Source organism: Panthera tigris, chromosome C2 (assembly GCF_018350195.1).
Source record: "Panthera tigris isolate Pti1 chromosome C2, P.tigris_Pti1_mat1.1, whole genome shotgun sequence".
In the NCBI taxonomy this organism is placed as follows: Eukaryota; Metazoa; Chordata; class Mammalia; order Carnivora; family Felidae; genus Panthera; species Panthera tigris.
Window position 1 is genome coordinate 48,561,258 of NC_056668.1, and position 26,876 is coordinate 48,588,133.

The window sequence follows — 26,876 nt, forward strand, 5'->3', positions numbered from 1 at the left end:
AATTTCTCAATGTTCATTTATATTTTCATATATTGTTATTTTGTACATATGTTATTTTCTAAGCACAGTAAATCATATTTTCAGTTCCTTATACGTAGTACAGACAGTGCCTTATCAATAAAAATATATGATTCAGTGAGTCCTGCTATGATGCTTATTTGTGAATTTGTTCCAGTGTGATTAACACAGTAAGAAACAAACATAACACAAAATTTCTCCTTTATTTATGCATAATTTCATTGTGAGAAATGCTAGGAAGCCAAAGAAAACTGCAGCCAGTTGAAGTGAGCCACACAGGAATACACAAAACATACACACACCACACCTTACATATCTTCTGGCTACCCCTGTGCCATGAGCCACACCCACTCTCAGATGGCGTTACAACTGTCCACCCTGTTTCAGGTAAGCTTCCTTCCACCACTTGATAATAACCCACAAGCCACAAACTTGCTAACATTCACTTCCCAGTAAACTTCAGAGCTTCTTCCAGGTTAAGTGCTGTATGTATTATGGTGTTTACATACATCTTAACTACATACGATGCGTAAAATGTGCCACCATTTTCATTAGTTACAATCATGAAGATTACTAGGACAGGTGGGACTCACCAGAGTACTTAGTTCACTGCTTGGGTGTTGCAATGGCAATCACAAGCAACTTCCAAGCTCTGCTTCTCAGTGGTGAAAGCCCACACCTAAGAAAACACATGGCCCAGCATCTAAGTGGGTGTTCATCCCAGACCCCAGCAGAAACTCAGTGGTAACATTAGTTGTATGAATGAGTGAGACCACAGAGGCCCCTTCCCTCCTGTTTACTCATGTTTGATCTGACCCCTACATATGCCCCACTAACTCACATGTGTACTCCAACTATGCCTTGGCCTGGCCTCTGCTGCCCAGCTTGGATCTCCAGGCACTGACTCACCTAACTGGTTTTTCAATCTGTCTTCCTCTCTCATTTGAGGCATTGATCTGGACTGTCTGCCCTAATGGTGTTTTTCTATATCATCATTCCCACACTGGCATAATCTAGATACTCTGAGTACGGACAGAATTGAAATCTTTAATCCTTATACACTAAATTCCTCACTTCCATGATCTGCTCTGTACTGCTATTGCTCAGGACCCAGAAATGACCTTAATCCTAAACCTAAAGGCCTATAGAGCCAAGAATCCTAATACTGCAGGATTCATCAAGGTTGTGTTATTCCTATATTTCTTTTTTTTAAGTTTACTTATTTTTGAGGGGGGGGGGAGAGAGAGGAGAGAGAGAGAGAGAGAGAGAGAGAATATGAATGGGGGAGGAGCAGATAGAAAGGGAGACAGAGAATCCCAAGCACACTCCACACTGTCAGTGCAGAGCCTGATGTGGGGCTCGAACCCATGAACTGTGAGATCATGACATGAACCAAAATGAAGAGTCAGATGCTTAACCAACTGAGCCACCCAAAGCACTCCATGTTGTTCCTGTATTTCAAGATCATAATCATCATTTCTCAGTAAAGTGATCCACACTACCAACCATCATTTAATAAACTATTCTCCACTAAGGTGTAACATTTTATAACATTTTTACTATTAGTGCATAAACCTCAACTTAAGTAGATCATTCCATATTCCATTTCCAGAAGTCTATTTTTCTCACTCAAGAGAAAGGAATAAGTCTGCCTCCTGGCAAGTTCAGAAAGTAAACAAGCACAGTGACTGTGATGGTAGCCTTGAATGGGAAGTGGCTTCAAGATGAGGAAAACAATTTGGGACTTACCCACAGCCCTGGTGACTGCAGGAACTGGCAAGAAAATAGAACAGAGCCATTAAATTGGGGGTGAGTCTTGGAATAGGTATGACATATCTCAGTTGCCAAACATGAAATTGGGGAAAAAAAGACACTTACCTGCTTACAGTTTCCTTTGTATATGTCATTTTCTAAGGAAAACAAAGATAAACATGACTGTGTGAGTTAATGACAGTTAATAGGCAGTACATAAAATGTACTGCATGGAAAACACTAATGCCCTAACATTATACTGTTATTTTACAAATCTATGTTGTTTTTCTCTATGGTTAAGCAAACAATTAAAGCAAGGTACTAATGATGCCAAGTTTGTTTTGTGACTGTGGGAATGTCCTGGCACTCAGTCTCTGTTTATGTTTCCAAAAGTTCCCGTGCTCTTTCTTAATGGGCACAGATTAATAGACTTTACTTGCTAATCATTCCAAAAAGATCTATAGATTGGAGATTGGTTGAGTTTTACGTTAACCTTCCATGGACTTAGAATCAAAGTTTTTTGTGATCTAACATGTTTATGGAAACTCTCATACTAGAATAATAGGGACGTGTGGATAAAATAAATGCTAAATCTGTTTCTCCAGAATTCAGACAAAAAGATAAATTATATCAATAACTGGATTTCTCCTCTGGGACATTCTAAAGCAAATTGTCCCTAAGTTTCCTCTAAATTAGTGATTTTGTTTTGAGGCCAATATAATAAAAAGAACACTAAGTTAGAAGACCTAACTTCAAGTCCCATTTTCTCTTGCTTAGATATGAAGGCAAACCCCCAAATCTCTCAATATCTCCTCTATAAAATGGAAAGACTATTATTCTAAATAACTCTCATGATATTTATAAATAACTTATTGCTCTTCTTGCTCTACAAACTCTCCTAGAATAATCTCAGCCAGTCTAAATGCTTTCAATTGCCACCTCAAGCCAGATGACTCCTACAGCTATATTTATAACCCAAACCACTCTCCTTGGCTTCAAACCTAAATCAGGCAATTCGCATTTCACAGATTGCTCAAAACAACACATTCAAAAGTGAACTCAATCTCCCCACTACATCTACAAAGCTGCTTCTGTGCCCGAGTTCTTGGTCTTAGTCATCCAAACTAGAAATGAGGAGGCTTCCCAGGCCATTCCTTCTTCTTCTCCAACTCCCATCTGACCTGTCACAGAGTTCTACTAGTCTTTTTTCCTATTTGCATCTCTTGTGCTTCCTTTCTCTATCTTTTGTCTAGTTAGGACCCTCATTTCCTCAGATATGCAGTAATTACTAGTCTTCCTGCTCCAGTCTTGTTGCCTCCAATTCACCCCATGGTGTATAGAAACCATAATGACCTTTTTAATTCAAAACTGTCCAATCAGCCTCTGTGACTCACCTACTTATAATGTGGAGAACAAAGGCAAAAGAAATGTAGATAAATTTAAATTTTCTTATAACCTGCAGCCCATTGACAAACACTTGAGACAGGCAGAGTATGACATTTCTTCAGGAACTCTCAACTGTTTTAATGTCAATGCTTTGCTTGAGGTAAAAACAACCTTAGCTTGACAATAGCTAGGCCTTCAGGATCCTGAGTCTTTTTTAGCATTAGAAAAATCTTTTTGCAAACTTCCCCTTGGCTTTACCTCCCCCAAGTCCCAGGTATATAATCAGTTACTCAGGGCAATCCCAGGGCAGGTCTTCCTGCCCACAGGTCCTGTCACTTGTGCTGTAATAAAACCACCATTTTGCACCAAAGATGCCTGAAGTATTCTTTCTTGGCCAGTGGCTCCGAATCCTATTTCCACATCAACAGTTTCTTATCATCCCCAGAGTTATCTACTCTTCCAGCTTCCAGTCTGATCTCTTGTCACTTATTGTCTACCCTTCCCGTATATTGGCCCAAGTCATTCCCTATCAACATCTGTCTCGTGCTATCCCCCTCTGTCTGGACTGTTCATCCCAAACTCTTCATTCAGCTCACTTATACTTGTTATTTAAGATTCAATCCAGGTCTCATATCACCCCCTTTGTCTCCATGTTGTACTAAATAATCATTGAAAGTGTATTTCCAACACCTTTAGATCTTACCTTTCTAAAAGTTGCACTTGTAAAAAAAAAAATACCTTGCAATGAAATATCACAAGAGGCTATTGTTAATGCTAATACTAACTGTACATTTGCTATACATCATCTGTATTTGCTGCTCTGTCAACTGCTTCCATAGTGTGGACACAACTGAGATGGGCAATGCTGACATAAATATAAATGTGTGTAGATATGTGTATGTGTATTTTTTTTCAGTTAATAGCTATTCCATATTAGCCACTGCAATTTGCAAAAGTGGTAATGACTGAGAAGGAAGGCCCAATGGTAAAGGGTAAAAAAATAACTTTTTTAAAAAAGAAAACTATGTTTGATTTTAAGCTCCAGCCCATCTGGTTTTATAATCTAGAGTAAGGAATAACTCTGATGCCTAATGTTCTTATCTGTAAATTGCGGATATTAGTAACTCCTTGTAGAGTTGTTATTAAATATGCTTTTAATAGGCTTAATATGTGGCCTGGTACATGGTACATACATAACTGGTAGCTATTCTCATATTTATTAATATTGAGCAGTTAAAAACATAACAGAAGAGGGACACCTGGGTGGTTCAGTTGGTTAAGTGTCCGACTCCAGCTCAGGTCATGATCTCAAGGTTCATGGGACAGAGCCCACATCAGGCTCTCTGTTGCTAGCATGGAGCCCACTTTGGATCTTCTGTCTCCCTCTCTCTCTGCCTCTCCCCCTTCTCACTCTCTATTTTCTCATCATGAATACATGCATGCTACATGAAAAGGGAAAGGTGGGCAGGTAATTTGTCTATATGCATGCTTATTTATCCTTTGCTAAGAATAAGATAGCTCTAAAAGAAGGAAAATAAGTAAGCAAATTCATTAAGTAGAATCATATTTATACTTTACTAAACATTTATTCAATGAACTATATCTTAGTGTCATTGGTAGCTATTCTGAATTGATAATATGCAAAACCTTGGCAAGAGTGACTCTCCCAGACTTATATTCTTAGCCTAAACCTTTGCTGAGTATTATTTCCAAATATTTACATTTATAAACATAAGCCTGAGGCTCTTACTGGGTTAACAATGTTTATTTTAACAGCCAGAGCTAGGGATACAAAGACTCGGCCATGCCCTATGGCAGCTCACTCAAATAGCCTAATTCAACAACAAAAGCAATGCAGGTGTTTGGTGTTGCTCTTTCTTCCTTCAAGCCTGAGCTGTGTGTAGGCACTCCTACAATAGTCCAGCAATTCTTCCCTGGTTAGTACACTTACCTTCATAATTAAATTTCTATGTTCCACAGACTGACTAAAATTTGTGCCCATTTCAAATATAGTTGTGTTTCCATCCTCACACAAATTCATCCAGTAACGATATTCCTCACGTCCAGGAAGTCGATCCCAAAATGTCCGGAAGGCTTCCCAGACAGCTTCCTGACACACTGGACAACAGACAAAGAGGAATTTTTATGGAAAGTACTTTCAGGTTCTCACAATGATCATGAACCTATTTATTCAGATTTCCAAGGCACTCTTGCCCACAGTGTCCATTCTAGAAGGACATAGGAATGATTCTCAAAGTTCTTCTGTTTATGTATGTCCAGTTTAAACTTTTCAGATATGAAGAGAATGTGCACTCCCCACTCCTTTCCTTTACAGAGGAATTTAATTCACTTTCTAATAGGCAGGGGTTGGTTTTTTTTTTTTTCCCATCTCTTAAAAAAAATCCATGTTTGTGCTTTATGAGAGTGAAGCAGATGTTGAAAATACTTAAAAAGGCAAAAAAATAAACAAACTGTGATATATCCATATGATGCAGTATTATTCAGTGATAAAAATAAATGAGGTTTCAAGCTATGAAAAGACATGGTGAAGACTTAAATGCATATTGCTAAGTAAAAGAAACCAATCTGAAAAAGCTACATACTGTATAATTCCAATGATATGACATTCTGGAAAGGGCCAAAGTATGAAAATTGTAAAAAGATCAGTGGTTGCCAGGGGTTGGGGGAAGGGAAAGACAAAGAGGTGAAGAACAGTGGTTTTTTTAGGGCAAGGAAGTCACTCTGTACGACTCTGTAATAATGGAAACACGTCATTATACATTTCTCAAAACACAATATGAGCTCTAATTAAGAATAGTGTGTCTGTCCATTTTGGCTCATCAATTGTAACAAATGTGCTACACTAATACAAAATGCTAATAAGAGGGAAAAATGTGTGTGTGGAAGAGTGGCAGTATAGGTAACTCTCTGGACTTTCTGCTCAATTTTTCTGTAAACCTGAAACTTCTCTAAACATTAAAATCTATTAACTAAAAAAAAGATAGAAGTAGAGAACAAACGGGTGGTTGCCTGAGGGGAGGGAGGTGGGAGGATACCAAATGGGTGAAGGGAAGTGAGAGATATAGGGTTCCAGTTATGGGATGAATAAGTCACAGGAATATAATGCACAGCATAAGGAATATAGTCAATGACATTGTAATAGCATTGCATGGTGACAGATTGTAGCTATACTTGTGGTGAGCATGGCATAATGTAGAAACTTGCAGAATCACTACCTTGTATATTTGAAAGTTATTTAGTTATTTATTTTTATTTTTTAATGTTTATTTTTGAAAAGAGACAGAGCATAAGTGGAGGAGGGGCAGAGAGAGAGGAAGACACAGAAACCAAAGCACATTCCAGGCTCTGAGCTGTCAGCACAGAGCCTGACGTGGGGCTCAAACTCACCAACTGTGAGATCATGACCTAAGCCAAAGTCAGACACTCAACCCACTGAGCCACCCAGGCACCCAGAAACTAATTTAATATTGTATGTCAGTTACACTCAAAAAAATCTTTTTATGATATGAGGACTAAAAAATTAATGATTTTTAGGAGAAATGTACTACTATATTCAAAACAAATTCAGTCTATCTGCTAAGTTATTCCAAAGCATCAAATCTGAATAGATGCTAAACAGACTGTCTGCACATTTTGTATACATTAAGTATACTGGTTTCCTGTAACCATTTCATTGGCCAAATGCCAGACACTGTGGACAACAGACAGACTGAGATGGGAGGGAAGAGGAGCAGAGCGCTAAGGGAGAAAGAAGGATTTAAATGCACAGAGATCAAGACCATTATTTTTTTTTTTTCTATTAGCAGTATGTGCTGTGTACTCTATGTGCTAAATAACCATGTGATAGGTTTGACTATTCCAGGTTAATTTAGCTCACTACTTCATGAAATAAGCTACTCCTAATTATAGGTTAGCTTTAGGAGCTAGAAATATTTTTTTTTCCAATATATGAAATTTATTGTCAAATTGGTTTCCATACAACACCCAGTGCTCATCCCAAAAGGTGCCCTCCTCAATACCCATCACCCACCCTCCCCTCCCTCCCACCCCCCATCAACCCTCAGTTTGTTCTCAGTTTTCAAGAGTCTCTTATGCTTTGGCTCTCTCCCACTCTAACCTCTTTTTTTTTTTTTTTCCTTCCCCTCCTCCATGGGTTTCTGTTAAGTTTCTCAGGATCCACATAAGAGTGAAAACATATGGTATCTGTCTTTCTCTGTATGGCTTATTTCACTTAGCATCACACTCTCCAGTTCCATCCACGTTGCTACAAAGGGCCATATTTCGCTGTTTCTCATTGCCATGTAGTACTCCATTGTGTATATAAACCACAATTTCTTTATCCATTCATCAGTTGATGGACATTTAGACTCTTTATAATTTGGCTATTGTTGAGAGTGCTGCTATAAACATTGGGGTACAAGTGCCCCTATGCATCAGTACTCCTGTATCCCTTGGGTAAATTCCTAGCAGTGCTACTGCTGGGTCATAGGGTAGGTCTATTTTTAATTTTCTGAGGAACCTCCACACTGCTTTCCAGAGTGGCTGCACCAATTTGCATTCCCACCAACAGTGCAAGAGGGTTCCCGTTTCTCCTCATCCTCTCCAGAATCTATAGTCTCCTGATTTGTTCATTTTGGCCACTCTGACTGGCGTGAGGTGATATCTGAGTGTGGTTTTGATTTGTATTTCCCTGATAAGGAGCGACGTTGAGCATCTTTTCATGTGCCTGTTGGCCATCCGGATATCTTCTTTAGAGAAGTGTCTATTCATGTTTTCTGCCCATTTCTTCACTGGGTTATTTGTTTTTCAGGTGTGGAGTTTGGTGAGCTCTTTATAGATTTTGGATACTAGCCCTTTGTCCGATATGTCATTTGCAAATATCTTTTCCCATTCCGTTGGTTGCCTTTTAGTTTTGTTGGTTGTTTCCTTTGCTGTGCAGAAGCTTTTTATCTTCATGAGGTCCCAATAGTTCATTTTTGCTTTTAATTCCCTTGCCTTTGGGGATGTGCTGAGTAAGAGATTGCTACGGCTGAGGTCAGAGAGGTCTTTTCCTGCTTTCTCCTCTAGGGTTTTGATGGTTTCCTGTCTCACATTCAGGTCCTTTATCCATTTTGAGTTTATTTTTGTGAATGGTGTGAGAAAGTGGTCTAGTTTCAACCTTCTGCATGTTGCTGTCCAGTTCTCCCAGCACCATTTGTTAAAGAGACTGTCTTTTTTCCATTGGATGTTCTTTCCTGCTTTGTCAAAGATGAGTTGGCCATACGTTTGTGGGTCTAGTTCTGGGGTTTCTATTCTATTCCATTGGTCTATGTGTCTGTTTTTGTGCCAATACCATGCTGTCTTGATGATGACAGCTTTGTAGTAGAGGCTACAGTCTGGGATTGTGATGCCTCCTGCTTTGGTCTTCTTCTTCAAAATTACTTTGGCTATTCGGGGCCTTTTGTGGTTCCATATGAATTTTAGGATTGCTTGTTCCAGTTTCGAGAAGAATGCTGGTGCAATTTTGATTGGGATTGCATTGAATGTGTAGATAGCTTTGGGTAGTATTGACATTTTGACAATATTTATTCTTCCAATCCATGAGCAGGGAATGTCTTTCCATTTCTTTATATCTTCTTCAATTTCCTTCATAAGCTTTCTATAGTTTTCAGCATACAGATCTTTTACATCTTTGGTTAGATTTATTCCTAGGTATTTTATGCTTCTTGGTGCAATTGTGAATGGGATCGGTTTCTTTATTTGTCTTTCTGTTGCTTCATTGTTAGTGTATAAGAATGCAACTGATTTCTGTACACTGATTTTGTATCCTGCAACTTTGCTGAATTCATGTATCAGTTCTAGCAGACTTTTGGTGGAGTCTATCGGATTTTCCATGTAAAATATCATGTCATCTGCAAAAAGCGAAAGCTTGGCTTCATCTTTGCCAATTTGGATGCCTTTGATTTCCTTTTGTTGTCTGATTGCTGATGCTAGAACTTCCAACACTATGTTAAACAACAGCGGTGAGAGTGGGCATTCCTGTCATGTTCCTGATCTCGGGGGAAAAAGCTCTCAGTTTTTCCCCATTGAGGATGATGTTAGCTGTGGGCTTTTCATAAATGGCTTTTATGATGTTTAAGTATGTTCCTTCTATCCCGACTTTCTCAAGGGTTTTTATTAAGAAAGGGTGCTGGATTTTGTCAAAGCCTTTTCTGCATCGATTGACAGGATCATATGGTTCGTATCTTTTCTTTTATTAATGTGATGTATCACGTTGATTGATTTGCGAATGTTGAACCAGCCCTGCAGCCCAGGAATGAATCCCACTTGATCATGGTGAATAATTCTTTTTATATGCCGTTGAATTCGATTTGCTAGTATCTTATTGAGAATTTTTGCATCCATATTCATCAGGGATATTGGCCTGTAGTTCTCTTTTTTTACTGGGTCTCTGTCTGGTTTAGGAATCAAAGTAATACTGGCTTCATAGAATGAGTCTGGAAGTTTTCCTTCACTTTCTATTTCTTGGAATACCTTGAGAAGGATAGGTATTATCTCTGCTTTAAACGTCTCGTAGAACTCCCCTGGGAAGCCATCTGGTCCTGGACTCTTATTTGTTGGGAGATTTTTGATAACTGATTCAATTTCTTCACTGGTTATGGGTCTGTTCAAGCTTTCTATTTCCTCCTGATTGAGTTTTGGAAGAGTGTGGGTGTTTAGGAATTTGTCCATTTCTTCCAGGTTGTCCAATTTGTTGGCATATAATTTTTCAAGTATTCCCTGGTAATTGTTTGTATCTCTGAGGGATTGGTTGTAATAATTCCTTTTTCATTCATGATTTTATCTATTTGGGTCATCTCCCTTTTCTTTTTGAGAAGCCTGGCTAGGGGTTTGTCAATTTTGTTTATTTTTTCAAAAAACCAACTCTTGGTTTCTTGATCTGCTCTACAGTTTTTTTAGATTCTATATTGTTTATTTCTGCTCTGATCTTTATTATTTCTCTTCTTCTGCTGGGTTTAGGCTGCCTTTGCTGTTCTGCTTCTATTTCCTTTAGGTGTGCTGTTAGATTTTATATTTGGGATTTTTCTTGTTTCTTGAGATAGGCCTGGATTGCAATGTATTTTCCTCTCAGGACTGCCTTCGCTGCATCCCAAAGCGTTTGGATTGTTGTATTTTCATTTTTGTTTGTTTCCATATATTTTTTAATTTCTTCTCTAATTGCCTGGTTGACCCACTCATTCTTTAGTAGGGTGTTCTTTAACCTCCATGCTTTTGGAGGTTTTCCAGACTTTTTCCTGTGGTTGATTTCAAGCTTCATTGCATTGTGGTCTGAAAGCATGCATGGTATAATTTCAATTCTTGTATACTTATGAAAGGCTGTTTTGTGACCCAGGATATGATCTATCTTGGAGAATGTTCCATGTGCACTCGAGAAGAAAGTATATTCTGTTGCTTTGGGATGCAGAGTTCTAAATATATCTGTCAAGTCCATCTGATCCAATGTATCATTCAGGGCCCTTGTTTCTTTTTTGACCATGTGTCTAGATGATCTATCCATTGTTTTAAGTGGGGTGTTAAAGTCCCCTGCAATTACCACATTCTTATCAATGAGGTTGCTTATGTTTGTGAGTAATTGTTTTATATATTTGGGGGCTCCAGTATTCGGTGCATAGACATTTATAATTGTTAGCTCTTCCTGATGGATGGACCCTGTAATTATTATATAATGCCCTTCTTCATCTCTTGTTACAGCCTTTAACTTAAAGTCTAGTTTGTCTGATATAAGTATGGCTACTCCAGCTTTCTTTTGGCTTCCAGTAGCATGATAAATAGTTCTCCATCCCCTCACTCTCAATCTAAAGGTGTCCTCAGATCTAAAATGAGTCTCTTGTAGACAGCAAATAGATGGGTCTTGTTTTTTTATCCATTCTGATACCCTATGTCTTTTGGTTGGCTCCATTTACATTCAGTGTTATTATAGAAAGATACGGGTTTAGAGTCATTGTGATGTCTGTATGTTTTATGCTTGTAGTGATGTCTCTGGTACTTTGTCTCACAGGATCCCCCTTAGGATCTCTTGTAGGGCTGGTTTCGTGGTGACAAATTCCTTCAGTTTTTGTTTGTTTGGGAAGACCTTTATCTCTCCTTCTATTCTAAATGACAGACTTGCTGGATAAAGGATTCTCGGCTGCATATTTTTCCTGTTCAGCACATTAAAGATCTCGTGCCAATCCTTTCTGGCCTGCCAAGTTTCAAAAGAGAGATCAGTCACGAGTCTTATAGGTCTCCCTTTATATGTGAGGGCACGTTTACCCCTTGCTGCTTTCAGAATGTTCTCTTTATCCTTGTATTTTGCCATTTTCACTATGATATGTCATGCAGAAGATCGATTCAAGTTACGTCTGAAGGGAGTTCTCTGTGCCTCTTGGATTTCAATGCCTTTTTCCTTCCCCAGTTCAGGGAAGTTGTCAGCTATAATTTCTTCAAGTACCCCTTCAGCACCTTTCCCTCTCTCTTCCTCCTCTGGGATACCAATTATGCGTATATTATTTCTTTTTAGTGTATCACTTAGTTCTCTAATTTTCCCCTCATACTCCTGGATTTTTTTATCTCTCTTTTTCTCAGCTTCCTCTTTTTCCATAACTTTATCTTCTAGTTCACCTATTCTCTCCTCTGCCTCTTCAATCCGAGCCGTCGTCGTTTCCATTTTGTTTTGCATTTCGTTTAAAGTGTTTTTCAGCTCCTCGTGACTGTTCCTTAGTCCCTTGATCTCTGTAGCAAGAGATTCTCTGCTGTCCTCTATACTGTTTTCAAGCCCAGCGATTAATTTTATGACTATTATTCTAAATTCACTTTGTTATATTATTTAAATCCTTTTTGATCAGTTCATTGGCTGTTGTTATTTCCTGGAGATTCTTCTGAGGGGAATTCTTCTGTTTGGTCATTTTGGATAGTCCCTGGCGTGGTGAGGACCTGCAGGGCACTTCCCCTGTGCTGTGGTGTATAACTGGAGTTAGTGGGCGGGGCCGCAGTCCGACCCGATGTCTGCCCCCAGCCCACCGCTGGGGCCACAGTCAGACTGGTGTGTGCCTTCTCTTCCCCTCTCCTAGGGGCGGGATTCACTGTGGGGTGGCATGGCCCGTCTGGGCTACTTGCACACTGCCAGGCTTGTGGTGCTGGGGATCTGGCGTATTAGCTGGGGTGGGTAGGCAAGGTGCACGGGGGCAGGAGGGGCAGGCTTAGCTCTCTTCTCCTTAGGTGATCCACTTCAGGAGGGGCCCTGTGGCAGCGGGAGGGAGTCAGATCCCCTGCTGGAGGTTTGGCTCCGCAGAAGCACAGAGTTGGGTGTTTGCGCGGAGCGAGCAAGTTCCCTGGCAGGAACTGGTTCTCTTTGGGATTTTGGCTGGGGGATGGGCGGGGGAGATGGCGCTGGCGAGCGCCTTTGTTCCCCGCCAAGCTGAGCTCTGTCTCTGGGGGCTCAGCACCTCTCCTTCCCTTTGTCCTCCAGCCTTCCCGCTTTCCGAGCAGAGCTGTTAACTTATGACCTCCCAGACGCTAAGTCGCGCTTGCTGTCAGAACACACTCCGTCCGGCCCCTCCGCTTTTGCAAGCCAGATTTGGGGGCTCTGCTTGGCCGGCAGGCTGCCCCTCCGCCCCGGCTCCCTCCCGCCAGTCCGTGCAGCGCGCACCGCCTCTCCGCCCTTCCTACCCTCTTCCGTGGGCCTCTCGTCTGCGCTTGGCTCCGGAGACTCCATTCTGCTAGACTTCTGGTGGTTTTCTCGGTTAGTTAGGCAGGTGTAGGTGGAGTCTAAGTGATCAGCAGGACGCGCGGTGAGCCCAGCGTCCTCTTACGCCGCCATCTTCCTCTCTCAAGACCATTATTTTTCGTCTCAAGAAAACTGAATGCTTATCCAGTAACATATTGAGGTGGAGCCCCTGAACTCACAGAGTCAGATCTAAATTCTAGCCCCAGCTTCATAACCACAGGTAACTTATCTAGCCGGTCAGCACTGCAATGTGCTTTATTTATTTGTTTATTTGAGAGACAGCGAGTGAGCGAGCGAGAGACAGAGTGAGCAAACTCGAGTCGGGGAGACAGGGAGAGCGACAGAATCTTAAGCAGGCTCCATGCTCAACACAGAGCCTGATACCGGGCTCAATCCCACAACACTGGGATGACAACATGAGCCAAAATCAAGAGTCAGAGGCTCAAATGACTGAACCACCGAAGCGCCCCTCATCCCTCTTATTTAATTGGATAAATCATTACTGCTTTACCTACCTACCTGTGAGAGTATTTTATAAATCACATAGTGCTACATGAATACCAGTATTATAACCATAATGGATTCTGGGTGTCTGACAGTTGTTTGATGGAAGAAGATAGTCTAAGCCAAAGAACAAGACTCGAGTTTTAACAGAGAGGAAAATATACGAATATTTAAAGTTTCTCCATCAATTGATTTTTCAGGGTTAAAATAAACCTTTGTTTGCAAACTTAGTTTTCTCTTTCAGTGAACTAACTGCATCCTTATAACTGTTCTTTCGAACTTGTGATCATACAGTATACAGAAGAATCCAGCTAAGGCTGACTGAGACAGAGCTGACCACCTGCAGATTCATAGTTCTTCCTTTCTTCATCCTAAAACTTCCAAATGAAAATTTAGTGCCCACCAGAAGACAATGCAAAGGTGAAAGTCTAGGTTGGTAAAAACTAAAAAAAGAAAAAAAAAAAAAAGAATGTCTGTAAGGTCTGGTTATGAAATAAAGTGATTCAAAGAAACTATAAAAAATATTATGACTGAAACCATACAATAAAACCTTGGATTGCAAGTAACTTGTTCAGTGAGTGTTCTGCAAGTTAAGCAAACACTTTAAATTTTAACTTGATAAACGAGCAATGAATGGCAATACGAGTAGCACATGATGCCTAATGTCACATAATCACAACTAAGCCAGTGGTGTTCTCTTTCTCTCTCTCTCTCTCTCTCTCTCTCACTGCAGTATTGTGGGTGATCCTCTCCCATGCTCAGATGCTCAATCTCAGGCTGTGGTGTTTGGAAGCAATCAGTGATTTTTCAGAATGTTGGTAGGTGCCCACAACTGGCACTAAAGTATTTTTTGCCACTTCAAAGCACCTGTGGACAGTCCTTTGCTTCTCCATACAAGAGTTTGCTTAGGAATGCTTTGCTTCATTCTAGGTCAGGCTGACTGCAGATAGAGACCCTTTCCTCTGCTGCCTTATTGCCAGTTACCTTAAATACAATATATGACAAAAGCTTATTAATACTGTATTGTAGTCAACATCTGTGCAAATGTATACAATTGTCCCTATGCCCAAAAAGATTCCACTGAGCCAATAGATAGCAGTGATTCTGTTAGTGATAGGGAAAGTCCTACACAATTACCCTCCTCTCTCTTGTCTCCCTCACACCAGCCACGAAGGTTTTCAAGGGTAAGTGTGGTTATTTTTCCTTCTATTTTGTATTTTCTTTATTATTTTGTATTATATTACAGCATTGTAATATTTTTTCTAATCTTTTTAATGTTTGTTTATTTTTGAGAGAGAGAGAGAGACAGAGCATGAGCAGGTGAGGGGCAGAGAGACAAGGAGACACAGAATCCAAAGCATGCTCCAGGCTCTGAGCTATCAGCACAGGGCACGATGCAGGGCTTGAACTCATGAACTGTGAGATCGTATGTGAGCCACAGTTGGATGCTTAACCGACTGAGTCACCCAGGTGCCCCAGTATTGTAATCATTTTTATATGAATATTTTTGGCTTGTGGAATGAATCATTTGAGTTTCCATTATTTCTTATGAGGAAATTTGCTTTGATATACAAGTGCTTTCGATCATAAGCATGTTTCTAGAACAAATTAAGCTCACAAACCAAGGTTTTACTATATATCTCTATAGAAAGAAAAAAAAATCTCAATAACTTATTTACAGTACACACAGAAAATAATTTGAAATATGAAGGCTAATATTATGAAGATCCTAAGAGAAAAGACAGAAGAACGTTTATATGACTTGAAGATAGGCAAAGCTTTCATAAACAGGACACAGAAAGCAACAACTATAGGGGAACCTAGGTGTCTCAGTTGATTGTCTGACTCTTGATTTTGGCTTAGGTCATGATCACAGATTGTGGGATCAAGCCATGCATCTGGCTCTGCGTGGAGCCTACTTAAGATTCTCTCTCTCTCTCTCTCTCTCTCTCTGCCCCTCTCCCTTGCTTGCTCTGTCTCTCTAAAATAAAATTTTTTAAAAGCAGCAATTATAAAAGAAAAAAATAGAAATTAGAATTTATCACAATTAACAACTATTTATCAAAGACACTATTAATAAAAAATGGATAGGCAAAGGATACCTCTGGCAGAAAATATTCAAAATACATATATGACACAGAACTGGTATTTAGGATATTTAAAGAATTTCTACAACTCTCTAATAAAAAGTCAAACAATCCAATTTTTAAAACAGGTAAAAGGGGCGCCTGGGTGGCTCAGTTGGTCGAGTGTCTGACTTCAGCTCAGGTCATGATTTCACAGTTCGTGGGTTCGAGGCCCACATCGGGTTCTGTGCTGAGAGCTCAGAGCCTGGAGCCTGTTTCAGATTCTGTGTCTCCCTCTCTCTGCCCCTACCCCGCTCATGCTCTGTCTCAAAGATAAACACTAAAAAAAAAAAAAAAAACATGTAAAAGACTGGAACACTTTATAAAGGAAGAGATACAAAAAGCCAATAAATGTGTGAAAAAGTGCTATCATTCATCTTCAGAGAAATGCAAATTAAAGCATCCAGACATGAATCATCAACATTATTAAGATAGTAATATCTCCAACTTGATCCAATGCAATCCTATCAAAACGCTGGTTGACTTCTTTATAGAAATTGACAAGCTAGTCCTAAAATTCATATGGAGGGGTGGCTGCATGGCTCAGTTGGTTCAGTGTCTGACTCTTGATTTTGGCTCAGGTTGTGGCAATGAGCCCCACATCGGGCTCCATGCTGAGCGTGTCACCTGCCTCACATTCTCTTTCTCCTCTGCCCCTCTCCCCCTGCTTGTACTCTCTTTCTCTCTAAAAAAAAGAAAAATAAAATTCATATGGAATTACAATGAATCTAAATAACCAAAACTATTTTGAAAAAGAACAAATAGATAAATTGAACTTTATCAAAAACAAAAACTTTAGTACATGGAAGACACCATCAAGAAAGTGAAAAGACAACCCACAGAATGAGAAGAAATACTTTCAATTCATTTTTCCAATAAGAAACTTGTATCTAGAATATATAAAGAACTGTTATAACTCAATAATAAAAAAAACCAACCCAATTAAAAAATGGGAAGGATCTAAAGATACTTCAAAAGAGGATATTCAAATGACCAAAAAGCAAATAAAAAGATGTCCAATGTTATTAATCACTAGAGAAATGCAAATCAAAACCAGGGCATATCATTTCACACCTACTAGGATGGTTGTAATTTTTTTTTTTTTAAGGAAAATCATAGTGCTGGCAAAGATGTAGAGAAACCAGAATCTTACACACTGCTGTTGTGAATGTAAGACGGTGCAGCTACTCTAGAAAACTATCTGGCCTTCCTCATATGGATAAACACAGAGTTACCATAAAATCCCAAAATTCTACTCCTAGGTACACACCTAAATAGCTAAAAACAACCCAAATGCCCATCAACTAAGAAACGGATACACGAAATGTGGTATATCCATACAAGAAAATAAGATTAGGCCATAAAACAGAATAAACTACTGATACATGCTACAGCATGGATGAACCTTGAAAACATTACGCAAAATGAAAGAAGACTGTCACAAAAGATCACATATTATATTATCTCATTTATTTGACATATCCATAACAGACAAGTTTATAGAAGTAAAAAGCAGATTCATGATTGCTTAGGTCTAGGGAGAGGGGTAGGGGGAAAAGAAGGATAAGAGAGTGATGACTAAAGAGTATGAGGTTTCTTTTTGAAGTGATGTAGTATTTTTAAACTAAGTGTGATAATGGTTGCAGGTTTCTGTGAATACACTAGAAAACCATTGAATTCTATACATTAAATGGATGAGTTGCATGATATGTAAATTATGTCTCAATAAAATTGTAAAAAAATGTAATTCCCTCCAGAAAGGTAATTTATCCTTAATTTATCCAATGGCTTTCCAGTTAAGAGCTATCTGACAAGAAGGTCCAATTAACTAACTTGGGATAACAGGATTCAGAACACCTACATTTTGATAAAGGAAGAGAACTGGGAGGAAGTCTGGAGCATTCATGCAGCTCGGAGAGGGGAAACCTAAACAGGACACTGCAGGCAGTAAACAGTAAAATCATCATGATTCCAGGGAAAAGAGGTACTAAGAAGGGCAAAGCACCACCAGAGATAATTGCCACATACTTCATTATGGCCTAGAATTAGACCTGTTCTGAAGTCCCACCCTTGTGACACAATTTTCATGTAACCTTTAGTGACTGCTAAAGGTAACTTTCTATTTTTGAGAAGATAACTGATCTATAAACGTCTCTCTTGTGGTGGAGAAAACCTGCCCTGCAAACTGCTGGAGGAAAGCAAAATATGGATGACAGTATTCTGAATAACGAAGGGCCTGCATTTAATCTGTCTTTAATCCTTTTACTAGGGCTCAGGCTGTGCGTCATATCCAGTAAATAGAACTCCATTATGGAACAAAGTCTTATTTTCCTCTCAGAATCGTGGTACCCAAAACATATACAACAGTCAATTTGGTGCAATAAAGCAAGAAATAAAAGGCATATAAATTGGAATATGAGAAGTAAAATTATCTTTATATGCAAATAATCATCTTTGTAGAAAACCTTAAGGAATGCACAAAAAAGCTACTAGAACAAATAAGTGAATTTAGCAAATTACAGAATAAAAGGCCAATATACAAAATGCAGTTGTATGCCTCTTATACTGGCAAGAACAATCAGAAACTAAAATAACATTGGAGCACCTGGGTGGCTTATTCAGTTAAGTGCCCAACTCTTGGCTTTGGCTCAGGTCATGATCTCACGGTTCATGAGTTTGAGCCCTGTGTTGGGCTCTGTGCTGATATCAAGGAGCCTGCTTGGGATTCTCTCTCTCCCACTCTCTCTCTCTGCCTCTCCCCCATTCGTGCTCTCCTTCTCAGAATAAATAAACATTTTTTAAAAAGAAATTAAAATAACATTAACAATGGCATAAAAAATAAAAATATATAAATCTGATAAAAAGAGCTATAAGACCTATACACTGAAAATTACAAAACACTGTCAAGAGAAATTGAAGAAGACCTAAGTAAATGGTGGGCTGTATCACATTCATAGAGCAGAAGACCCAATATTGTTAAGATGACAATTCTTCCTAAATTGATCAATAAATTCAACAAAACCCCAATCAAAATTCCAGCCACGCTTTTTGTATAAGTTGGCAAGCTGATGCTAATATTTATATGAAAGACAAAGAACTTAGCATTACGAAGTGAATTTGAAAAAAGAAGAACAAAGTTGAAGAACCTTCCCTATCTGATTCAAAGACTTATTGTAATCAAGCCAGTGTCATATTGGCATAAAAACAGGCATATAGATCAGTGGAAGAAAATGAAGAAATAGACTCACTAAATACAGAAGACTGATTTTTCAACAAAGCCTTAAAGGCAAGAAAGGATAATCTTTTTAATAAATGGTGCTGGAACAATTGGCTAAGCATATGCAAATATTTAACTCTGATCCATATACCCCACATACAAAAATTAACTCAGAGTAGATCATAGACCTAAATGTAAAACCTGAAAATTATAAAATTTTTACAGGAAAAGATAGAAAATTCTTTTGACTTTGGGTTAGGCAAACTTAGATAAAACCAAAAACAAGCATGACCCCCCCCCCAAAAAAAAAAAAAAAAAAAAAAAAAAAACCTTTTAAGTTGAACTTCATCAAAATTGAAAACTTCTGTTTCTCAAAAGACATTATTAAGAAAAGCAAAAGACAAGCCACACACTGGGTGAAAATGTATGCAAAACATGTATCTGACAAAGAGCTTGTATTTAGAATATACTAAGAACTCTTACAATTCTATAAGACAAATGACCCAATTTTTTTTTAATGAGCAAAATATTTGAATAAACTCTTCACCAAAAAAGATAAGCAAATGGTAAATGAGCACATGGAAAAGGTGCTCAACATCACTAGCCATTAAGAAAATGCATATTAAAACCACAATTGCTTCACAGTCACTAGAATGGTTACAGTTTAAAAAGACTGACTACACCAAGTATTGCAAGGATGTGGAAAAACTGGAACTCTAATACAGTGCAGGTGGTACAGCCACATTGGGAAACAGTTTAGCAACTTCATAAAGAGTTAAACATACACCTATCATGAGACCCAGACATTCCACTATTTTTTTAAATTTTTTTTTAATGTTTATTTTTGAGAGAGACACAGAGAGCTTGAGCAGAGGAGGGGCAGAGAGAGAGGGAGACACAGAATCCGAAGCAGGCTCCAGGCTCCGAGCTGTCAGCACAGAGCCCGTCGTGGGGCTCAAACTCACAGCCCGTGAGATCATGACCTGAGCCAAACAAAGTCAGACGCCCAACTGACTGAGCCACCGAGGCGGCCCTCCAGCCATTGCACTATTAACCAAAAGGTTTTGTTGACACAAAAACTTGAATGCAAATGTTCATGACAGCTTTCTTTATAACTGAAAAAAACCCTAATATCCCAAAATGTGGTATATCCCTAAAATAGAATACTACTCAACAATAAAAGGAAACTACTGATGAAAAAAAAAAAGTCACAAATGAGTCTCGAAATAATTGCACTGAGCAAAAGAAGCCAGACAAAAAAGTGTACATATATGATTACATTTATATATAAAAGTGTAGAAAATGGAAACAATCCATAGTGATAAAAAGCAGATTAGGTTGCCTCAGTACTGGGATAAAGGGAAGTGCTGAGAGGGACAGATTACAAAGGCAAATAAGAAAATGTTTAGTGGTGAGTGATACATTCATTATCTTAACTGCATGATTTCAAGGGTAAATATGTTTGTCAAAACAAATCAGATTATGTAATTTAAATATGCAGCAATAATCCATCAAAGTATACCTCAATAAAGTTATATTTTAAAAGTCCACCTACAAATATAATTTTTTAAAGTAGGAGGAGAGTATTAACTGCATTCAACCCCAAGCACCCTAAATATCTGTTTAATTTCACAAATCATTAGGTTAAATGCAGTTGCTTCTTGCTTAAATGAAGGTATTTTTCAAATTTGTTACACCACCTAGCAACTGAAGCCAAATTCTCTATTAAGGAAAAATTGGGCAAACCATTAAAATGAATTAGCTTGGTAGAAAGAGCTAAGATCCTTGGTTGGACATTGAATGGATCTCTCCCTCTAATTTCCAAATATTTGGTTCTAAGGGCATAATCCAATTATGCCTACAAAATCTCTTCAAGACCTTTGCTGAAACATTCATTTTTCCTAATTTTCAAAAACATAAAATATTTACTCTTTACAATGACAGTAATAGCTATATCAACACTGTTACAGTCCTGATGTGCTGTGCCGAGTCTTTTAGGTCTGTGAGGTCCCTTTCTAATGGTCCCATTCATAGCATCTGTATTTTAAAATCAATTACTCTAGGAATGCTTTTCTTTTTGTTGGCTTCTTTTTCAATAGTATCTCTTGAATTTATAAACATAAGAGCAAAGAAATTAAAAGATATAACCACATTGCTTAAATGGTTATTTCCTCTTCACCACTTACCCAGCATCTACCTAGATATTCTGATCTATTTATTTTAAAAGGAAAAACCGAGGCAATAGAAATAACGTTTTGATAAGTTATGAACTGTCATTCCCATTCATCTTCAGTCTTTTATTCTCTTCCCACTCTCTTTGGAATTTGCCACTTCTGGCACATGCCCTATACACAAAAGTCAGAATCAATGGATTTCCATTACAAAAGTAAAAGGAAACCTTATTGCTTAGTAATGTTTGATACTCTCACAGTATAATCAAGAGTTGTAAATACACTCCTTAAAAAATGTGTTAATACAGTGGCACTTAAAAAATTAGGGGTGCCTGGGCGGCTCAGTTGGTTAAGATTTCAACTTCAGCTCAGGTCATGATCTCGCAGTCTGTGAGTTTGAGCCCCGCGTCAGGCTGTGCGCTGACAGCTTAGAGCCTGGAGCCTGCTTTGGATTCTGTCTCCCTCTCTCTCTGCCTGACTCTCTCTGCCTGACTCCTGTCTCTCTCTCTCTCTCTCTCTCTCAAAATAAGGAATAAACATTAAAAAATTATTTTAACAAAAAAATTTTATATATGTAATATCTGGTATTACTTTATTTTAAAAACACTTGCTTAGAGAGTATTATGCTATGCAAAATAAGGTAGTGAAAGAAAGACAAATTACTGTGTGATTTCACTCATATGTGGAATTTAAGAAACAAAACAAATAAGCATAGGTTAAAAAAGAGAGAGGCAAACCAAGAAACAGACTCTTAACTATAGAGAACAAACTGATGGTTACCAGTAGGGAGATAGGTAGGGGGATAGGAGATAGGGATTAAGGAGTGCACTTGTTCTGATGAGAACTGGGACTGTAAAGTGTTGAATCGCATAAATTGTATACCTGAAACTAATACTGTACTGTATGTTGAATAGCTGGAATTTAAATAACAACTTAAAACAGAAAACACTAGGGGCGCCTGGGTGGCTCAGTCGGTTGAGCGCCGACTTCGGCTCAGGTCACGATCTCGCGGTCCGTGAGTTCGAGCCCCGCATCGGGCCCCTGTGCTGACAGCTCAGAGCCCGGAGCCTGTTTCAGATTCTGTGTCTCCCTCTCTCTGACCCTCCCCCATTCATGCTCTGTCTCTCTCTATCTCAAAAATAAATAAACGTTAAAAAAAAACAGAAAACACTAGCTCTGAAATGAATAAATGAATGAATGAATCAATCAATCACTTGCTTTGGTGACGGAGGAGGAGGGGAAGGACAAGATGGAGGAAAATAAAAAAGGAGAAGATAAAGTAGCAGCTTAGACTTGAAGGTTCATAGAGCCCAGCATATGGAAAATGGCAAGTGTTCCACAAACATTTGTTGAAAACATACATAAATGAACTAGCCTGATTTCACTATCATTTAATCATCCACCTCCACTTTAGTTTACTAGCATCACATCCATCGTATCACATTGTCTCTTTAGCAGCAAAAAAGCAAAGTTTGAGAATCGTTTAAATCTGAGGGACATGCTATGGTCAACTAAGCAATTTTGGTTAGTAAATTTAAGATAGTAAATTTAAGAAACAGAATGAATTCACCTAATGAAAAAGTATTCAATCAAGGATAATACTGTTAAATTAAAAATAAAATCCTAGTTCTGTTGCTTTAGGGTCTATTGTGAGAGTTGTCATCATCTTAGATATAAGGTTTATGTGTACCAACCAGAGTATAACCAGCATGAATCTGCAGAATGTCTAAACTATAAAATATAGACATGTATTATATTTTCATGTACATAAAGTAACTAATTAGCCAAATAGGTAAGTATACCATGGTAAATATATTTTGTGGGCATATTTAGACTAATTACTTAATGAAGAAGTAAAAATAGTTAAATCTTCCAGTAACATAAACTGGTATTTTTGAAGTGCTTCAAAGATTTAAGCCATTTCCTCCCTTAATGCAAACTTTCCTCTGAAGCTATATAAATACTATACTTATAGCAAGTCCTTTTTCCATAGCTAAGAGAAAGATAATATTTGGCTCCGTGTCTAAATTATCACATACTCTGAATTTTAACAAGATACAACAACATGCTAGGACTATGTTTGAATTTCATCACGGAGTCCCAAGGTTTGGATGTTCACTTACCTCGTACTTTAAAGTACTTTACGTGCTTTGCCACAGCCTCTGTAATGCTTTCATCTGGACAGGTTTTTACACCATTAGGAAACAGGATAGATCGCCTTCTTCTGAGCAACCACTGTTTCTCAGCTTCTCTGTGGTCCAAAGGTAGTTTCTTTTCAGTAGAATGAGAAGGCTCCCCGGATTCCTTGTCAGTCAGGCGAAAAGAAACTGCACTCTTGGGTTCTTGGATATCTTCTAAAGATATGTAGGTTTGTGCTACATAGTGAAAGCATAGACAAGTCTTCTGATAATGAATGAAGATACAGAATGAAAAGTAACAAAGAAAAACTGACTTTTGTGCCACATTTGGATTTTGAAGTCAATGCTCAAATTGTAAACATGCATACTTAAGAGGGGAGGAGTGAGCAGTCAATCTTTTCTCCATCTAATTCCTACTCCTTTATTTCAAGATTCTTAGTTGTTAAAATCAACTATATACCCAATTTCAATACAAGAAATAAGCAGAAGTAAGTCTGAAGAAGAAATTACTAATGAAAAGGAAAACCAAAAATATTGAGAGATTTTAAAAGTTTAAATGAAGCAATATCAAAGCCTAACAGAGTAGTATTTGATTCAAGTTCTTACAATGGTCATATTAAATTAAATAATGTTAAAGAGAATATACTAGAGATATAAAGAAAAATAAAAAATTAAAATTAAAAAGCTTTTTAAATACCTGTTAATGATGGAAGGTTTCCTTCTATCACGACAAATATCAAAATACCCAGAGAAATCTTCCCAAAATGAGGAAACATAATCATTTGGGCCAAAATCAAAGGAATAAGGAGAGGCCAAAATCCTTGAGCACCCAAAAAAGCCTTGAAACTTCCAGTAACGAATTATTATAGAAAAGGTCTAACATTTCAAAGTTTATCTTTGAAAACTGACAACCATTCCAAAACCATTACAAATTAGCTTAAATAAAAATGGTGTCCTTTCAAAATACCTCTCACTTCTTTTCTGAAAGAAGCAGCACGCTATGAAAGCAGAAGAGATAAGCTAATTAGAACAGATGGAGAGAGACAATTTCTTTATTCTAATCCAGTCAGCTAAGCTCTTTACAAACACGTTCTTTGCCATTACCAGACAGTCCACTTAAAAATAATGTTTCACATTTAATTCACTGAGCTTTACAATTTTTCTGAATCTACTAGTTGAACCTGATAGATTCACATGTACTTTGGGTTTTTCTAGGGCCTGTTATTTGTAAACATATAATTTGTAAGCCCAGACTCACTATACCTATCTACTTCAGAAATACAGAGCTACACACAAAACTAGCTCTAGTTTTGTCATAGTTACTGTCTTTCAAATCTCTCTCCTTGGTTAGAAATTTGAAAATCTTTGGTTATAACCACTTAATAACTTCTTCCTTTTATAGCAAATGGGATAGGAAGATAAAGCTAACTCATGATAGAACTGCTGTGAGGATTAAATTCGTTAATACACAGAAAATGCACTATTAGAATACTGCCTGGCACATACTAATCATACAATATTAATGACAGCCACGTGATAACTGTGTTGCTTAATTAGCTATTAAACATGAGGCCCAGAATGTTTATGTACGTGAGGAACTCGCAACCAACAAAGGATAACTTTTACCACAATGGGACTAGATAAAATTCTTTGTATTAGAGCAGTTGTTTTTATCAAACAAACCTAGTAAAAAGCAATTAAACTAGTCAAAGTCCCTGTGGAAGCTAGGATTTACTATCAAATAGCACTGGATTTACATCTTATGTCCTGTGTCTTTGGAGAAGTTCTCTAAAAAAAAAAAAGTTTTGTTTTTATTTATTTTTGAGAGAGAGACAGTGTGTGTGTGTGTGCGTGCGCGAGCGCACATTAGTGGGGGAGGAGAAGAGGATATGAAGCAGGCTCTGTGTTGACAGCAGGGAGCCCAATGCGGGGCTCCAACTCACGAACCGTGAGATCATGATCTAAGCCACAGTTGGACACTTAACCGACTGAGCCACCAGGAGCCCCTGAAAAAAGAAAAGTTTTGTAAAGATTTAAAGCACATTTCTCTTGAGAATTCTAAAATAGTCAACCCCGATATCTTCAGCCCTCAAAGGGATGTACTCAGTTTTAAGAGAAGAGACCAGGTAGGTGGGTGTAGACAGGGAAGCCACATACCCACAGAAGTTTGTCTTTTAGCAGCTCCTGGACAATGTTCCCAAATTTCCACAAGATCAAGCTCAGTTACAAGAGACTCTACAGAAGGAAGGAAAAGCCTATGATTTCCCATAAGGTTTTATATACTTCCAGTCAAGCAAGCCTTCAGAGTATACAAGTCCACTCACAGTTCTCCCAGTCCAGACATAGTTCAACAATTACAGGTCGTTTTCACAATTAAAAAAAAAAAAAGTACTGAATACAGACGACATTTCATATTTATTTTAGTTCAGCACATTTCCAAATAAACATTACTGAAAGAAAGAAAACCCAAGATAATTTGCTATGAATAAAAGGCTTAAGCTTGGTATTAAGCCAAAAGCAATTACAGCATAAATGAGTAATTTTATAGAATTAAAAAGTAGGTGACAGTGGAAAGAAGAGGACAGCACATAGATTAGAACCAGGTTAGAAATGGCTCTGTATGACAAGAACCCTATTTCCCCCATAACATAAAAAGGAAACAAACTGATTATAAGAGGCATTAAACTTTTCCTAAATCCTAGTTAAGTGATCAGATATGACAAAAAAAAAAAAAAAAAAAAAAGCTACCACTTTTGTTTATCCCAAGAGTTGCAAATTAAAATTAGTATTATCTTCTCTAGGAAGACTTTCCCTGTCCAGTGACAACCCTCTTACTACCTCTCTACCACATCTCACTCTCTCTCCCCCGGCCACCTCTCTCTCTCTCTCTCTCTCTCTCACATACACACACACACACACACACACACACACACACACACACACACACACATGCAGCAAGGCTGAATTCCCTCCTGAGCCCCCAAGAAACTCTATGATCATTTTTACCAGTAATATTAAAACTATGCATATGTCCATTTCTCCCATTAGCTATAAATGACTCAGGAATAAAAGCTGGGGTTCATTGTTTTGTACCTAGCAAACTGCCTGCTAATAGTACATGCTCCAAAAATGTCTCCTGAACAATCAAATTAACTATATGCTTGTTAAGGCAGAAAGAAAAATTCATCTAACCATCAGTTATTAGAGATGCACTGGGTATTATAAATTCAACAATTTATTTCTAAGAATGGCTCATGATTCTTAAGAAAGGAAAATTACACCTTAATTTGATGAATTGGAAACATGTTTAATATAAAATGTTGATATTCTCAACACATTATTTCCACATGAATTTAGGAAAATGAATTTTAAACAATCTTCAAAACATGATAAAGGACAGTGGTACCTTTGAAAAACATACAAACACAAAAGTTAAGAAGTCATATGAAGATGTATTACATACTTGCTTTCCCAAAGTTAGATGTACAAAATAATTAATAGTCATTTTAAAAAAATCCCCTCCCATACACACACATACTGGGAATAAAATCATGTAATTATAATCATCTTTCTGAGAAATCTCCAAAAGACAAATATCTTTAACAATATAAAGATGGTGACAAGATTAACAAAAATTCAAAAATACTGAGGCTTAACTGACTTCAAATTCACATGATTTTGAAATAAAATGTTCCAATTTTTAGCTTTATCTTAAATTGCCTTTGCTTCACTGCTTTATATACAGTTAACAATATAAATCCAAGAGATACTTAAAACAGAAGATTAAAATAATATTCT

General features: G+C 38.0%; 1 protein-coding gene across 5 annotated transcripts in view; it reads right to left on the reverse strand.

Moving 5' to 3' along the window:
* The window catches only part of IMPG2 (interphotoreceptor matrix proteoglycan 2), an 87,543-nt gene extending 62,693 nt beyond the window's left edge, over window positions 1–24,850 (reverse strand). For 3 of the 5 annotated variants that reach the window (XM_042998686.1, XM_042998685.1, XM_042998684.1), the window contains exons 1-3: window positions 5,108–5,527; window positions 1,897–1,928; window positions 1,768–1,791 (exon numbers count right to left, since the gene is read on the reverse strand). In XM_042998686.1, the coding sequence (XP_042854620.1) occupies window positions 1,768–1,791; window positions 1,897–1,928; window positions 5,108–5,197 (146 nt within the window). In that variant the 5' untranslated portion in view covers window positions 5,198–5,527. Of the gene's footprint in view, window positions 1–1,767; window positions 1,792–1,896; window positions 1,929–5,107; window positions 5,528–23,063; window positions 23,316–23,775 lie in introns of those variants that run through there. The other 2 variants (XM_007095970.3, XM_042998687.1) reach the window with 2 other exon arrangements.
* Between the last annotated feature and the right edge of the window lie 2,026 nt (window positions 24,851–26,876).